The sequence below is a fragment of the Melozone crissalis genome, unplaced genomic scaffold, assembly GCF_028551555.1.
Source record: "Melozone crissalis strain CALT ecotype California unplaced genomic scaffold, PUWL_Pcris_2 ptg000014l_1, whole genome shotgun sequence".
NCBI lineage: Eukaryota > Metazoa > Chordata > Aves > Passeriformes > Passerellidae > Melozone > Melozone crissalis.
Window position 1 is genome coordinate 14,071,432 of NW_026535792.1, and position 17,481 is coordinate 14,088,912.

The following is a 17,481-nucleotide window of genomic DNA, read 5'->3' on the forward strand; positions in this document are numbered from 1 at the left end:
TCGGGCGCGGTGCCGGTACCGGTGCGGTTCGGGTTAAACCCCACCGGACCCTGAGGGAGCCGCTGCGCCCTCCGCACCGGAAGCCGCTGCAGCCCTTTCCTGCTGGAGCGGGGCCTGTGCACACGGACCAATCGGATGCGTGCATTGTACGAAGTTGTCCAATAGTAGGGCAGGACAGTGTTTAAATGGAGCCGCGGCAGCGTGCGACAGCTGCCGCGAGTTTAGCTGGAGAGCGGGACGTTTCTGTGCGGAGCGGCAACAGTGGCCCCCCTGTGTCCGTGTTCATGGCGCTGCAGGTGACACGCCGTGCCCCTGTGAGTACCCCTGTGAGGGCGGCGGGTGGGCCGGGGGGGCGACAGAGGAGCAGCCGGGGCGAGGAGTGGGGGGGCGGCGGGCGAGAGAGGGGCCGCCGGTGGCCGAGGGCCCCGCCGGTGTTTGCCCTCAGGCGGCGCGGGTTCGGGGAGCGGCCCTCAGGCCGGCGGGGGGCCCTCAGGCCGATGGGGGTTGGGGAGCGGTTCTCAGGCCGGCGGGGGTCGGCGGGCGGCCCTCAGGCCGATGGGGGTTGGGGAGCGGCCCTCAAGCCCATGGGGGTTGGGGAGCGGCCCTCAGGCCGATGGGGGTCGGGGAGCGGCCCTCAGGCCGGCGGGGGTCGGCGGGCGGCCCTCAGGCTAGCCGGGCCCCCCCCCGTACCTCGGCGGGTGGGGCGGCGGCCGGGCCGAGCTGCGGCCCAGCGCTGGGAGGGGACCCCGTTCCCGCAGCGCGGGCGCTGCCCCCGCCTCGGGCTGGCCTTGGCCGCCCGCGCCTCCCCCGCAGAACAGCGGGGAACGTGGGAGTGGGAAAACTAAAGCTGCCCTAGGGGGAGGCGTAGGCAGGGACTGCAGGAGCCTCGCTTCTGTGGCGATTGTCTAATGGGTTAAAGTGAACTCCACGAAAAAAACTGAAGCCTGGTGGTTTAATTGCTATCCATAACAAAGAATATTAGTTTTTGCGTGTGCAGCATAGCTTTTAAATTCACACGGTATGTGTTTAACCAGGAATTTGCTTTATGCATCCTCTGGGGGGCGCTACTAGAGTTACAAAGTGCAAGTGTGAGAGCTTTTAACTGCAGGTGAGCACTCTGACCTTAAAAAGTATGAGATAGGGTGCATTGCCTACTTTTACAGCACCGTTTAGAAGCACAGTGCTCTGAACCTAGAGAGGAGACTTCTTCCTCTAAATATATGTATATATGTGACTGGCTAAGAAGTAAAAGCTGGTTGAGTAATGCATAGTAGGTACAGTGGTGGTAAGTCTGTAATGGAGTCAGGCATTGGAAAGTTGTTGGTCTCTGAGTCTTAAACTTTTGCAATTTTATCATTTTAGATCCGTAGAGGGACGGAGAATGCTGTGCCTGACCTTAGAAGTAAAGCAAAAACTCAAGTGACTGGCAAAAGGTCTGCTTTGGAGGAAATAGGAAATAAGTTTGCAACAAGAGGAACACACATATCCAAGGTAAAGGAACATTTGAAATCTCTATACAGGGAGAAGTTGGATTGTTGCCTTGTACTAATAATAAATGTTTTCACTACAGAAAACAGAATGCCCCAAAGCATCTACAAAGCCCGTGAAAGCATCTAGCAAGGTGACATATGGAACTGTACTGCCTAAAGCTCCAGCTGCTGTAAATGAAGCAAACAAAGAAACTGATGTTCCAAAGGTAGGAACTGATGATACTGTTCTTTAATTTGATTTGCAACTTTGAGCTCTACCTTCACAATAGTTTATCTGTGGCTCTGTCTCATTCCCCTGCTGAAGAAACAAAGTCTCTGTACCGAGGTTTTGGTTCAATGCATGTTGTAGTTAAACATAATGCATGATGTTCAAGTGGCAGCATGAGCTGCTGAAGTACTGGATGAAGTTTCTGCTTTAGCTGGCAATTACTGGAAGATGTTGGGATTCTGTGTTTGTGGTATATCAGTGGAAACTTGCTGTGCTGGAGCCCAAGCTTCCATCTAAAGAAGTTGCGTTAGTGACGGGTGAAACATGGAAACAAAGGAAAAGTGAAACTTACACAGTGGACCCGTGTTAACAGATGTGATCTGTTCCTTAGGCTCTGTCTCCTGTCCCTATGGACGTGTCCATGCAGGAGGAGGATTTGTGCCAGGCCTTCTCTGATGTGCTGCTCAACAACATCGAAGACATCGATGCAGAGGACTCGGAGAACCCCCAGCTGTGTAGTGACTACGTGAAAGACATCTACCTGTACCTGAGGGAGCTCGAGGTAGGGTGCCCCAGGGCTGCCCTGGTGTCTCGGGGGGGTTGCCTGGCTGCTCACCCACCCCTGTCTGTCCCCCCAGCTGCAGCAGTCCGTCCGTCCGCACTACCTGGACGGGAGGACGATCAACGGGCGCATGCGCGCCATCCTGGTGGACTGGCTCGTGCAGGTGCACTCGAGGTTCCGCCTCCTGCAGGAGACCCTCTACATGTGTGTGGCCATCCTGGATCGCTTCCTGCAGGTGAGATCTCCCCCAGGCCATGCTCGGGAATTGCTCACTTGCTATGGTTGTCAAGGAGTTCAGGATTTAACTTTTCTTTAGAAATCACACGATCAGCAGGATCTGCTCTGTGTGTAAGAGCTGTGACAGTGCAGCACCTTAACTCAGACTGCTGCCTTCTTTAAGCCTATACAGACACCTTTGCCTAGAGTGAAAACCTCGTTCATCATTCTAAACTGATAAATATGAATCTGATTATCTAGAGTTTGACACTTCAAGGCCTGCATTTTGAATGTCTGTGTTGCAGAATCATCCAGTACCTCGCAAGAAGCTTCAGCTGGTGGGCGTAACAGCGATGCTTGTAGCTTCAAAATATGAAGAGATCTTGTGTCCTGATGTAGCAGACTTTGTTTATATTACTGATAATTCCTACACCAGTAATGAAATTAGAGAAATGGAAATGATTATTCTTAAAGAATTAAACTTTGACCTGGGGCGACCTCTTCCAATTCACTTCTTAAGAAGAGCATCAAAAGCTGGGGAGGTGGGTACTTGTACTCATTATCCAGCACTTCCCTCTATTGGTAAAGCCTGTAAGGATTGCTTCTAGTGTTTTTATCACGACCTTTCCTCCTCCAGCTTAAATGCTGGATGAAGCAATGCTCAGCTCTGAAACTCCACCGTGTGGCCTAACACGGCAATGTCACTGTGGCAGCCTGTAGTATTTCACCTTTCTATTCACTGATGCCCGTGTTCAGCCTTAGTGGCAGTAATTTTACTGTTTAACTAAGAAGCCGTGCTTTTAATCTTTTTAATCCTGGTGATCAGGGTACTTATTAGTAAAACACTAGCAGTGTTGCAGTTCTTTGTAACTTCTGGTTGTAAATATTGTGTTATTTAAGAATCAAAAGATAAGCTTTCTCTTTGACCCACCCCTTTCTTTCTCCACCTCAGTAATTATATTCAAGTGACTGTCTGCACTTGAGGCGGGTTTCAGTTACCTCAGCAGACCACTGGGTAACTCAAATAAGTTTCTCCCTACCTCATTTTACACCTCCCCTCCTTAGTCTGCTTTACAGAGGGAGCATTAGTGTCTCTAATTGGGCACAGCTGTACCTGATACTGCAGATTTCTGTTAAAATTCCTCCCTTGACTTTGTGTCTAAATTCCAAATGGCTGCTGGTCTTGATTTTGAGAGGAATGTCTGTTAAAAGGATGGTCCCTAAACTGTAGTAAAGATTTTGCTATTTTTGTTTTGTTCTTTGAACACAATAAGCAATTCTGAGTGATAATGCTAAAGTGAAGTGAAACTTTAACAAGCTCTCACCCTGCTAGGCCGATGCCAAGCAACACACTCTGGCAAAGTACCTGATGGAGCTGACCCTGGTAGACTATGACATGGTGCACCACCGGCCCTCAGAGATTGCAGCTGCTGCCCTGTGCCTGTCTCAGAGGGTTCTGGGACATACCAAATGGGTGAGCACTTTAATCAAACTTGTTCTTCACTCAGTGGAATCCAGCTAATAAAAAAGTACTTTAAAAATCGTGTTTAATTGGTGACAGTGCTGGTGCTGGAATGATGGGTGGGCAGCCTGCTGCATAGTGGTAGGTAGAATAAGGAATGTACCAGTAAAAACTCACAATCCTTTTCTCTGTGAATACTGGGGTACAAAAGGGTTTTCTCATGAAAGCTTTGAGTTACTGAAGCTACACTGTAAGAGCAGATTTTCATAATTCTTGCAGTACATGTAGCACAGTGAAGTTACGGACCATAAGTAGTGAGTTGTAATTCAGCTGGTAGTTGCTTTTTTATCCTGTGCTCAGTCTAAAAGCATGGTCTGTGAAATTGATGTGTACAGACTTCTGTCCATCAGATGACTCTGGATCTGTCATTTCAACTGACAGCTAGTTTCCAGCACTTGAGGCTCAGCTGTGAGCTCGGGGTGTTTGCTGCCTGAAGTGATTGTGCCTCGAGCAGCAATTCCTCCCTCACAAATCTCAAGTTTGTGACCATTTTGCTGCAGGGTACAAAGCAGCAGTACTACACTGGCTATGCAGAAGACGGCCTTGTGATGACCATGAAACATATGGCCAAGAATGTAGTCAAAGTGAACGAGAAGTTAACAAAATACACTGTAAGTATAACTATTTAAATCCTTTCTCTGATGTTATCAAAATTATCTTTGCTGCATATGGTAGCTCCTTAGGTAAATACTCTGTATGTTATCTTAAAGCATAAGCTGCTCTGACAAGCCTAGAAGAGGCTTTTGCATTAATGTTAACAGCAACACCTTTTAGACAAATTGTGCTCTTGTTACTTTGCAAAATGGTTCAGTGCCAGCCTTGTTTGTTTGCTTGTTTTTCAAGCAGGCAGGCAAGCTGCCCCAAAATTACCTGCCTGAGTATCAATGGTGTATGCATGAAACTTTTGTATCTCTGTTCTCTGCAGGCTATCAAGAACAAGTATGCAAGCAGCAAACTACTGACCATCAGCACCATCCCTCAGCTGAACAGTGAGATCATCAAGGATCTGGCTGCATCGCTGCTGTGAAGCCCTGGGCAGCCAGGGCTGATGGGGTTTGCACTTTGTCTCCTGCTTTTGTACATAGCATTCCAGCTCCCACAGACACTTCTGACTCACACTGAAGGTGACGTTTTAATTTGCTTTGTAATACAGCTTTCTATCTAAGAATAAACCTCCTTTCTTTTAAATATTGAGTGTGACTCTTTAAGGTACAACCTACATATTTGCAATCTAATGTCCAAGTGGGACATTTGACTAAATAGGTGATTGTTACAACTTGCAGTTAAATGGGCTTGATTATTCTCTGTGGTTGTTTCCAGAGAGAATCTCCAAGCTTTATATATTGCACTATATTTATTAACTTATTTCACTCTTAAGATAGAGGAGGCAGACAGGTTTTTTTGTTGTACCTTAAAGAACACTAAATATGTACTTTTTTCAGTGCCTTGTTTCCAGAAAGCATACTGGAATTTATTTCTTTTTTTGGAGTTAGCCATCTTCAAGTGTGGGGAAAGATGTAGGCTATCTTTAACAGGTATTACCCTTGTAAATCTTTGTGTTTCTCTGTGTGCTTAACAAAGGGAACAAAGGTGGAAGAACTGAAAGTCTCCTGTAATGCTAACAGCTGTGCAGGGAATACAGATGTGGAATTGTGGGCATGAAATCTTTTGAAAGCAGCTCACCCTTGACACCACCACTTCCTGACAAGAACCCCCTTAGGTTTTTCATTATCTGTTTGCTTGCCCACAGCTTTTTCCCCCTGCTTCTCCAATAAGCCTCTGTACCTGGGATCATAAGGCAGTTCTTGTCACTTCCTTGGCACTTTGCTTGCTTTTGTCTGTGTTTCTAATCTGTCAGCATCTTTTTGTATGCCCAGGGAATACAAGCATATAAGTAATGCAACTTTTCTGCCCCAATGCCTCATGTATGTCTATTTGTTAAAATAATCTTGTACAAGTAATGTTAAAGCAAACCTTTTGATAGTCCCCAGGTTATGCTGAACTCAGTACCTCTCTTCCAGCATCTCTTCATGAGTGTGCCTGGCTCTGATGTAGAAGGCAAGATTCCAACACTACAGAATTGCCCTAGACCTCAGTGCTCCCCTGTGGGAGGATGTTAAAGCTCTACTGGGTTTTCTCTCCTCAAGCAGGAGATTCTTCTCTCCCCTGGGATAAGTAAGCCTAGCACTTGCTGCAAACTGCTGAAAAATCTGCCTCATTCCTCATTCCTTATTATTCCTGCCTTGGAGTGAGGTCCTCATTTCTGGCTGCCAGAAACAGCTGCTGTAGAAGATGGAGTTTGTGTACCTAAGTCAGATGTAGGCAATGGTTTGGGAGGGAGGGATTCAAGAATTTTAGCTGTATTTAAAGCTTATGCAACTTTTAATACCAGCACCTGCAGGGCTTTTTAACTGATGAGAGAATGAAATGCATGTCACTGCATCTGGGCATAGGGAAAATAATTTGGTTTGGAGTGAAGAAAGGGATTCTTTCTTTAGAAGTCAGTGCAGTAAAATGCTGAAGCCATTGTTGTCAAGGCATCTGTTTGTATATGTGAGAACAAACTTCACAGAGAACAAACCTGTTGATCATCCTGTGTTTTATTTTATGGAGGATCAAAAGGCAAAGCAGGAATTCTCAGAACTGCAGGGCAAGCAACAGCCACTCTGGGGGAGGCAATCAGACTTGGGCAGTAAGACCTGTGCTTTTGCTATTTAAAAGGAGGAGTAGTGCATATCTGTAAGTACCTGGCATAAAAATTCTAGCAGTACTACCTCATAAGAACAGTGGACTACTGCATTATACATTTATACATGTTTCTATCATAACCAGTTTTTATATACAGTATATAACTATTTCTATAAATGTACAGCTCTGCATAAAGACACTTCCTATAACAGGTAGAGTATTAAACATAAATCCAACATGGGCCAGCCATATTATAATATAAATCTTGAAGAAGGCAACATTGTTTATCATACAGTACTATGTGGTTTTCTGTTTTAAAGTCTTACAGTGCCTGTTGGAGTCCCTAACACACCTGCAAACACAAACCAGTTCCATTACATCTCTGTACAGAATTAAATAGACCATCACAGTAGTTTTTCAGATGGTAATACCCCAAATGAGCCTAACTCTTTTTGACGTGTAGCAGCATACTTATTAACATGTTCCCCAGAATGATCTGCATTAGAGGAAATGTGCATTCAACATTATCTTCAGTAGATAATTTAAAAGGTTACTGATATTGAGCTGAAGGCACTTAATAAATACACCCCTTTAGAAGTCCCTGGTTCCAGATTGTAAAGCACCTGTTTCAGGAAGATGGTAGGTCTGAGCATTCTTCTAGGTGTTTAAACCAGGTTTTAAATATAATAAATAATTGGACAGTTCATTGCTGTATGGTGCTGAGATAAAAATCAAAGTCTGTACTGTGGGAAACTCTTCCTGCTCATACACAATTTACTGGTGAAAATACTGCTGAGAAGGCAGACCTTGGAAGAACAGTGTCCTGAAGGCAGGGGAAACATCTTCAACCACTGGTACCTTCACGCCAGTTTTCTCTGACAGTCTTTTAAATCTTGGTGACATAATTGTTGGGAAACAGTCCTTGTTTCCCTCGTAGTCTTCCTGTCCACCAGCCAGAAGGATCTGTAACAAGGACAACAAGGTAAGGAGTGAGGCTCTGGAAGCATTTCTGTGTATTCGGGGCAACCTTGCAAAGCTGTGCTCACTTAGTGTGAGCCTTTCTGGGAAGGAATGAGGCGACAGGATTTTTGGAATGTGTTCATCTTTTGGCCACATCATTTTGCCTTGAGGAGGGTGCTTTGGAGACCCAGAGTTGGAACCAGTTAATTACATTTTGCTTCTTGTGCTACAGCTGTGACTTAGGCTAATTTTCCTCTAGAGCCAGAATTAGTGTCTCGCTAAGTGTACAGCTCTGCAGCACCCAGTGACAGCTCCTTGGTCTGTGTGACATCCTGTTGAGTGAAGAGGTTGGACTGGGGTGGAGGCTTCTCTGCCCCCTGGGCCAGTATGGGAATTTGCACGCCCAACAAGAGAAGATGAAGAGGGGTGGCTCAGGAATCCTGTCCCAGCTCCCTGTGCCCAGAGCCCAGTGTGTTAGTGCAGCCCTGTGTCCGTACCTTCCTTGAGGATGTCGATGACGTCGTTGGCGTTGAAGCTGAGCTCGTCCGTGTCCTGCGCGTCGTAGGCGTAGAGCGCGCGGCACTGCGGCACCTGCGGCTTGGGCTTGGGCTGCGGCTTGGGCCGGCCCCCGGCGGGCGGCGGGCGGCTCGACGTCTGCCTGCGGACCCTGCACACAGCAGGGCTGTGAGACTCCAGCCTCAGCCCCAGCAACCCCTCTCTTAATGCACTCATTGCAAACAATGGCACACAAAGGGAAAATGCATTTTCTTGAATGTCACTACAATTAAATACAGCGGTGCGAGACTTCCCTGTGAAAGGGACAGACTTGTCATTTCTTTCCTATGGAAATGGATGAGGTCCCAACAGCAGTTCCAATGCTTAGAAGACATTTAGTGCCCCAGCTGAAATGGAAGCAAATGTGTGCATGCAGTTCATGCATATCTTGGTATCTGCACAGCTCAGGCTGTGTCTCTCCCCTTGCCCCAGTGTCACCAGTGATTCATTTCTCAGTATCAAAAACAAAGTTCTAGCTCACAGGCTTGCTACTTTACCATTCTTGTGACTAAGCTGTAACAGACACTTGCATGTCTTTTAAGTTCCCTCAGCTTCCAGGGCCATCTATGGACTTGTTCTGTTACAGCCAACTCTGAAGCAGCAGGGAAGATGCTGCACAAACTGTCACAGCTGTGACCACTCCAAAGATTAGGAAAGGGAAAGAGGGAAGAAATGCTTTTTGCCAGCTCATCAGCTAATAAAGGCTGGAAGAGAGAACAGGTATTAGACTCAGTATGTCAGTTTAAAATTAATAATATGAATGACTAAAAATGGAATGATGTGGAGGAGAATGAACTGTGATCATGTCAGTAATGCCATGATAATGTAACATGGCTTTTGCAGGACAGGGTTACAGTTACTTACATGAAGTCCTAGGCTTAGTTTTATCAATAAGGCTCTGATTCTAACGTTGTAGTGAGCTGTACCAGAAAATAAGATAAGTATGGATTATAACAGCACTTCAGTTCTCAGTGTATCTATGAGGGGAGAGATTTTTCTCCTGTTCTTCAGCATCTACTTACTGCCTTTGCTCAGGATAGGAAACACTGTGGAGACCTAGACCTAGGTACAGAAATTAAAGAATTCAGCACAGTGGAAAATAGCTCAGCTTTTGTGCAGCTGTGGTAGAACTCCACTATCTTAAATGAGATGTTTTGCTGCAGGGGGCAGCCTGCTGATTTTAATCTTGGTCCTGCACTGGATTGTTAGTATCACTGTATCCTTCTTACAGCTTTGCTAAAAATAAACCCAATTCTACTCCTTAAAAATTGCACCTACTTATGTATCACTGGTTTAGAAATACTAAAGTCACACCTCTTCCAGCTCACAGCTTCCTTTTGCAAAGGAACTGTGTCTGAAATCCGCTGCTGAATACAGTTATATTGTTTCTTTTCAGGGTATTAAAAAAGGAGCTCATAATGCTCAGGAAGACAGCCTTGGGAATGTCACTTTCCTAAGAGTACTTGGGTTTGTTACTGCTGCAGAACAGCTGGCATGTTGGGTTTTGCTTTTATCCTGTGGCTGATGTGTTTCTGTTGTTACATGAACTGTAGCCTCAAGACCAAGTAAAGTCTAATATTAGTAAAAGAGTTAAGGAAGAAGCTGACCTGTGACAAGAACCTTTCATCACTAAAAGCCGTGGAAGTTATTACAAGATGGAGATGTGTCTGTTAGCATGTGCTGATGAGATTGAAAGTCGTAAAATAAGTAGCAGTGGCTATTTCTTTCTGATTTCTTTCTTATTTGAAGATTAATCTTTAACAAAGAAAAGCTCTAAATATGCCTGAAATATCTTATGGCTGACCCTTGGCACAGTGGGGTAAAATGACTGCATTTAGTACAACTGCAAAGACCTCTGGATGTGCCTGACCCTGCTTGAGGGCTCTGTGTTTAGGAACTGGAAAGCTTTTCCTTGGGAACCCTTGGGTGCACTTCTGACTCTCAAAATCTATCAACTGTGCACATTATGTTACTGTTTGATAACTGTGAGGTCTGTAATGCTCACTTACATTGTAACTAATCTACTTAATAATCAGCCTTGGTGGATAACACAGCAGAACAATGCTTAGGCCAACAGGGTAATTTAGTGCAGAACAATAAATAAACAATAAACACTCCTCCTGCCCAGGAGCTTCTCTGCTGACTGACAGCTGAGACAGGGCTGCTGGCACAAAAAGTTGCTCTTGATATGGTTAGAAATAAATGTACTTTTGCTGGCTCAAAGAACCCCCCTTCATGCAAACTGCTTCTTCTAAACTAAATTCTTTCCTTTTTTTCCTAGAACTGCTGAATAGGCAGCAGACTTGGGACAATTAAGTGACACTTAAGATTCCCACTACAGTAAAGCTCCACTATGTTCTACAAGAGAGTGGAGTAAGGGCTGAGTTAAAGCAGAAACTGTGGGGTCACTTAAAAACATCATTTTTTAAGGCCTTCAACATTCAAATTTAAGATACTAAACCAGAACTGCTTCACCTTTATTCCTATGGGTCTAGGATGGAGTATGGTTTGGGATCTGATGGAATGGATGATAACCTTTGAGTACAGTTCAATAGTACAGGCTGGTCATTGATGCACAGAGTGTATCAGTCATGAACAGTTTGAGTGTGTAGAAATATTTGTAAAAATGGACATTTTCTTATCAGAGTCAATGTAAAATCTTACCCAGCTGCTCCTTGGTCAGGTACTTTCAAGAAGTCCAAGCTTTGTGGTTGCTGTGAAATCTTGCCTGATCCTCCTGACGTTTGCCGTGGTAAAGCCGGTCGTGTCATGTTTGTGTACAGGTTCCTCTGATTGGCCCACTGATTTCCTGGCATCTGGGGATGGGCTGCACCCTGGGGGGGATTTATTACTCCATTCTGCTGCTGACCTGCAAGTAAATAAAGAGTGACTGAGTGCAGCCCAGACTCCAGCTCAGTAAAGGGAACCTTTGGTGGCTTTGCTGTCAGACTCAGCTGTCACAGAGCCCCACTATCAAGGAACCCAAACACAAAATCATGTTGAAATGCTGATTTGTACCCAGTTTCTGGGCTGCTGACAATCTCTTTTGGCTTGCCAACTTCATGGACTCATGCTCAGGTTTAAGACTTGTGCCTTGGGTGTTCCAAGCAAGCACAAGGGTTAGCTCTTAGCTGAGTTCCATTCAGGTAACACGGTACCACCAACTCCTCTAAAGCAGTGCACAATATTTTATCCAGATCAGGGTCCAAAGCTGCTTATGATAATCATAATTAATCATATCCATAGCTAATTCATATCCAAATTTCTTCTCCTTCTTCTGAAGTTCAAACTCAGTCTACCATATGCTCAAAGAATTTGATTGTTTTATTAAGTTGCTGTAAATATTTGTCTATTTTAACAAGCATGTGGGTGGGGGGTGTTTGGGCTTTTTTGTTGTTTTGTTTTTAAAAAATGTCTTGATGCTATTTTGGTAGTTGGAAAGGAGTTTGCACTTTCTAGGACTGACATGGGTATATGCCTTTAAATACATAATTATGCTTCTAATTTAAAGCAAACCCACCTATGTCTGAGCTACCTGCAGTATCAGGGCCTAAAGAGCCCAAGTCTGGATGTTTTACAGTCCTAAAACTCCTATGGAACAAAAGGGGAGCTATGCTTCTATTAAAAATCAGTTTTCTCATTTACATGGGTGAGCCTCTGCTCTGCCATTGCGATTATGCCTGCTAAACATGAGCAGAAAGAACAGCTGTGCAGAGAGGAGAATTCACAATCACAGCACCTTTACAGGGAAAACCTACTGCTTCCAACAGCTGCTCTTTGCTTCTGATGTTCTCTGGGTGCTGTGGCAGAACTTAAGGGTCAGAAACTCCTGCACAAACCCCACTGTGCAATCCAAGCCAGGGTGGCACAGACATTATGGTGATGTTAATAAAGGTTTGGGTTGTTCTGAACCTGTACAGAACACTCTGTTCAGCTACTGCACCACTGATTTCAAAACAAGATGCGAAAATAGCAGAACCCAGATAATTGTTTGTTTCAAGAATGAATTTGCCCAAATCATGACATGGCTTTAAACCCCTTGACAGTGTGAGCATTTTAACTGGAACTCTTTTGTAACACCTGTCTGCAATTTTGTTTTTCCAGCTATGTGTGGCTACTTTCCAAGAGAGTTTAACATTCAAAAAAACAACCAAAGCCACTGTAGCCTACAGAGAGGTTTGTAGAAAAGCCTTCTACTCACCTTTTAAATGTGATAGCCAACGCCTGAGGGTCATCACAGCACTTAACTTCAGCAGTAGCAATTCTCCTAGCTATAAAACTGCTGAAACAGTTTTTGAAAATAGAAACCAGACTGTCCTTGCTTTAACTGATGCTGCACAAATACTCACAGGTCAGCTCTTACAGTAATTTCCCACTTCACTACTGATCTGGCAGGTCACACAGTTGTTAGTTTGACTCATACAGCTGTGAGGATTTGGAATTGTCTTTTTAATTTGGTGACCAAGACTGGTCACACCCCTAACTTCCACCATTAGCATTGTGCTTCTCAATAAACAGCAGCTGACTGAAACTCTTTGTTAAAAAGAAACTACTCTGGGAGTGTAAGTAAAAAAAACCTCTTGGAAAATGCTGGGTCAATGGAATATTGTTCTTCCCTGTGAGTTCACAAGCAAAATGAATCCTATCTGCCCAGGGCAGAAGTGGAACACCCTGATGACATCAGTGCCCTGCAGAAAGAGCCATGCTGCTCACTGGCACAGCTGCTGTGTCCCAGCACACAGGAGCTGGAACGTGTCTGACAGGCAGGACAATGAGACACAACCTGCATTCTGTGCTCTGCTGGCCCTGAAGCAGTTTCACTGCAAAGCATTGTCCATGGCTTGATAAGCACAGAGCCTGTGCCCTTCACACTGGAGAAGGCTGCAAGGTCAGGTTTAGATTGAGTGGCTTATACCAAGTGTCTGAACATCCACACTAAGCAGGACAGCTCTGGGGGAATATCCAGCAAGACACTTCATAAAATGCCTACAAACAGATGCTTTCCAGGCAGGGTCTTTGACAGAGAAAATTAAACTGTTACCATAATCTTTTTTTAATGGGTAAAAATTGCCAGATGACAGGAGAAAACCAAGAGCCTTTACCTGGAATTCTGTTCAGCCCAAGCTAAGAGGACTTACCTGGAGGAGGTGGTGCAGCTCTCATAGGATAAGTCTGATTTTGAGACCTACTGGAATATCCTCTGCCTTGGCTAAAGCTCCGTCTTGTAGGACCTGGAAGAAACCAGCAACGTTCTGTGACTCCTTCACAGTAACATTAATGAGGTAAGGCCTGCTGGCTGCCAGAGCCCCTCTTCTGGGATCAGAAAGAGCTCATCTTCAGGAATAGGCAATCTGACTCCTGCAAGGTTGGCCAGGCTGTTACAAAGCATTAGGTGCAAAAAGGAGGACTTTGGGATATTCTCCCTTTAGTGATCCAGTTCAGCCTCAGGATATAAAGCAAAGCCTTCTTGCAACTACAGCGAACAAGGGCAGGACCACTGACAGCTGCAGAGCAGCAAGGAACTCTGCTGTAATCCTTAGGATCTCTGTGTATTACAGACAAATTAATATGGAACATGATGAGGCTAGAGCCAAGCATGGATAGAAAAAGTCAACCATTCTCTGATTTTACAAACCCCTAATTTCCAGAGGAAATTCCTACTTACGGGAATTCTTTGGTAGCCCTGGTCCAATGCTGATCTGAAGCACTTTATTACTTGGCTTGAGAATGGCCACATCTCCTTGGCCCTGCATAAACTGCACCTGTCGGGAACCAGCACTGCTCCAGGGCCCCCAGCTCTCCTTCTTCAGCTTCACTTCAAGTCTGACAGAAGCATGTGAACACACAAATCAAAAAAACCAGAATTGCTACATCAAATCAAGGCAGTACTGCTTGTCAGCAGATAACTTAGAAATATAAAATTAAAAGCTTAGACTGAGAATCTGCATTCCATGAATGACTCAGCTGACATAAACACATAATTAAATCTTTTTTCCATGCTTTTAAAAAAAATGTTCGTAATTTATATTTTAACTTTCCTGGTACAGCTTCTCAAAGGAAGTTTAAGATGCCCTGGAGAGGACAGTGAGCTTTGAACAAAAATGTGCAAAGGTTCAAGTAGGAGATGTGTCAGCCCTGAGCCAGCAGTGTCTCTGTGCTGCCTCTGCTGTTTGTGACCGTGCCCTGCACACAGTCAGAGGCACAGCCCCACCCTGTGCCTGGCTCTGCACTGCCCTGGGTGCTCCGGGGCAGGGCCTGTGCTGAGCTGTAAGGGACAGCTCTGCACACACACACACCTCAGACCCTTCACTTCACATTATTTCCCATAACGGTGTGCACACACACACACACACACACACACACACACACACTCTCTCTCCTTCCCAGCATTTCCACACTACCCATCTGCTCTGAACTGTACTCAGATAGGGTTTTGGAATGCAATACATGACACTTACTCCTGGCTTTTCATTCTCAGTGTACAGGAATGTATGCTAGATTATGCTAATATTCCTCACTTCAGTTATCCTTCTACACCCTTTCCAAACAAAATTAGTGATCTCCTGTTGCTTTTTGTAATTCCTCCTTTTTAAAGGCAATAAAGTAAACATACAAATCCAAGGCCTGCTGTTGCTGATCTCCTTAATGGGTGGAAGCATTAACAAAAGCACATGTTTGCTGGGACTGTTTCCAGGATGTCCTCACAGCCAAAGTGCACATCAGACATGCTCTAGGTTTTCACACTTGTTTCTAAACAATGTTTCCAATATCATTTACTTAAGTGAGGCCTCCTTAGAATTATTCTTTCACCATGCAGTCCCTGGCACCCACAACAAACTTCAGCATTTCAGAGTGCTACATTATCTGCCCAGAATTCTTTCAAACTCTTCACTGAGATGTCTGCACTCCTAGGTGAAGGTGAAGGAAGAGGATGCTCCCTGCTCCTGCCAGGAGCCAGCAGCAGCTGTGCAGAGGCCCTGCCCTGTCAGGAGAACAAAGGCAGCTCTCCATGCACACACAGAGTGGGAAGTGTCAATGGGCCCTGGTAAATCCTAACCTGTTACTCTGACAAGGCAAGCACAAAGTCTGGTACCCTTGCACATGCAGGGTTTGACACTGTGCTACCTCCTAGTATTGTAAATAAAGTACAACTCACACTCAATCATTTGCCTTGGCAGCAAGAACAAACCATTTATCCCTAAATGCCCATTGAGAAAAGCCAGAACTCACGTATTGCTAAATTTCAGAGGTAGTTTTTGTTGTGTTTTCTCTTCGTATCGTTTAGATAAGAGGCTTAAAAACTCTGTTTTGAAGACTGATTCGAGCAAACTGTCGTATTCCTGTTCATGTAGAATGAAAATATCATCCTGCATGGTGCTGCAAGGAAATCAGAGCATACAGCATCCAGTTTAAAATGTCATCAGCACATACAGCCAGCATTAATAATGACATTTGCAGAGTACTCATGGTTAATTTTTTAAAACATAACAAAGTCCAAGCAGCATTAATTACAGAGCCTTGCGTTCTGAGAACAGGTTTGATTTTTTTCAGGAGTTGATAATGGAATAGCTGAAACAATCCCTTTTGAGAGACAAGGAATACTACTTAGTAATTTTACAGTAATTATTGTTAGCAAAAAATCATGTGCTATTAAAATTACAGTTAAAATCCTTTTCTTCAATAATGGCAAATTTTTTGACTAGAGATAAATTGGAAATATGAAGGTCACTGAAGCAAGTCCGAAACCCAAAGCAAGTAAGTGCAAAAAGAAAGCTTACAATTCCCATTTCATCAATCAAATTGCTCTATTAATGGAAAAAATACATTGCAGGTGCTGACCTTAAAGAAACAGAAAGAATTCTCTCCACTTCCATCCTTCTCTTCAAGACCTCCTTCACCTGGCCCTTCTCTGGGCCCTGCTTTATCTTCTCCCGCCCGATCAGGTAAATGCACTTGGGAGTGAGGACGAGATCTCGCTTCACGCTCTGAAACACAACATTGGAAACACACAGCTGTGAGCTGGGCACTGCAAACACACAGCTGTGAGCTGGGCATTGGGAACACAGAGCTGTGAGTTGGGCACTGGAAATACACAGGTGTGTCCTGGGCATTGCAAACACACAGCTGTGTCCTGCCTGGCATGGCCCTGAGCTGGGCAGTTCCTGCCACGAGATGGTGAAGACAGCTCTGACTCAGAGCAGAACTGGTCTTTAGGGATGTTGCTGTTCCACCCACCTTAAACCTCCTGTCATATTTAGTTACAGTGTCTGCAAAATCGATCTTCTCCCTCTTGCCCACAAACTGGCGCAGCTCGGGGTGCTCCTCCATGCCGATGTAATCTCCCACAAAATTCCTGTTAATGCTGTTCCGCCTTCTCTCCTTCTTGCTCAGCAACAGATCTGATGCTAAATACAAAACATAAACATTGATTAACAGCATCTACCAGGTTTCCTAAACTCATGCTCTCTAAGAGCCAACTTTCACACAGAATTTCTTGGGAAGTAAGAACCTCATTGTTTGTAATCTGGAAAAACAGTGAAGCACTGCTACTCAGTACTTACTTTAGGTAAGGATGTATGTGATCATTAAATCCAATCCTAATTAAATACATTGGTGGCAAGCTCAGTAGTTCTGGTTAATTAGGAGCACTTCTGGAACTAAGAAATTTCTCACAGTGCTATAAATTAAAGATTAACCCTTCCAAACCCAGCACGTTCATTCACACAGCCCAGGTCATGCACAATTAAGTTCCAGGGGAGTCCATGGATTGATCTTATCACCTACAGATTACTCAGATTCTGTGTAACTGTGGGAAGTTTTCTTTTTTTGCCTCCCCTGTCTGTCCTAGTCAGTCTGGCTCTGATTTCAGAGCAAAACACTGGGCAGTCCAAGCATGCAGAGCAGTCAGCCTCATCAGTGGTACTGCAGGGCTCCAATAAAGTGCAATCACTCTGAGACAGTTACCTGCAATGCAACTTTTGCCTACAGAGAGGAATTTGCCCCTCTTTGTGTCCCTCCTTCTGTTCCTGGAACCATGTGTGTGTGCAGTCCCTGCCACCAGAAGTTCTGACCTACCTTCTTCTCTCATCTGCACGTATTTTTTCCTGGCTGCATACTTCCTCCAGGCCTTCTGGATGGCCCTGGCATACCCATCATACTTCCTCTCTCTCATCTCTTCCAACAGGAACAGCTGTACAGAGACAGTGGGGTGGGGCAGACATTTTACATGCAAAGTTCAAGAAAAAGCTGCATTTTACTTTTGACAACTCTCCAGTGCATT

General features: G+C 44.8%; 2 protein-coding genes across 2 annotated transcripts in view; one reads left to right on the forward strand and one right to left on the reverse strand.

Annotated features, from left to right (window-relative positions):
- Positions 1-238: 238 nt before the first annotated feature.
- On the forward strand, positions 239-5,092 carry CCNB2 (cyclin B2). The gene is made up of 9 exons (XM_054272873.1): positions 239-314; positions 1,363-1,491; positions 1,571-1,696; positions 2,090-2,260; positions 2,337-2,495; positions 2,782-3,018; positions 3,810-3,950; positions 4,499-4,609; positions 4,924-5,092. The coding sequence occupies exons 1-9, from the start codon at positions 285-287 to the stop codon at positions 5,023-5,025; spliced, it is 1,206 nt and encodes a 401-aa protein (XP_054128848.1). The 5' UTR covers positions 239-284; the 3' UTR covers positions 5,026-5,092.
- A 1,509-nt stretch (positions 5,093-6,601) lies between these two features.
- MYO1E (myosin IE) overlaps positions 6,602-17,481 on the reverse strand; it is a 76,489-nt gene continuing 65,609 nt past the window's right edge. Inside the window, 9 exon segments of the mRNA XM_054272948.1 lie at positions 6,602-7,649; positions 8,144-8,313; positions 10,866-11,070; positions 13,340-13,432; positions 13,867-14,024; positions 15,432-15,578; positions 16,041-16,186; positions 16,437-16,606; positions 17,277-17,391. Of these exon segments, the coding sequence (XP_054128923.1) occupies positions 7,573-7,649; positions 8,144-8,313; positions 10,866-11,070; positions 13,340-13,432; positions 13,867-14,024; positions 15,432-15,578; positions 16,041-16,186; positions 16,437-16,606; positions 17,277-17,391 (1,281 nt within the window). The 3' untranslated portion in view covers positions 6,602-7,572.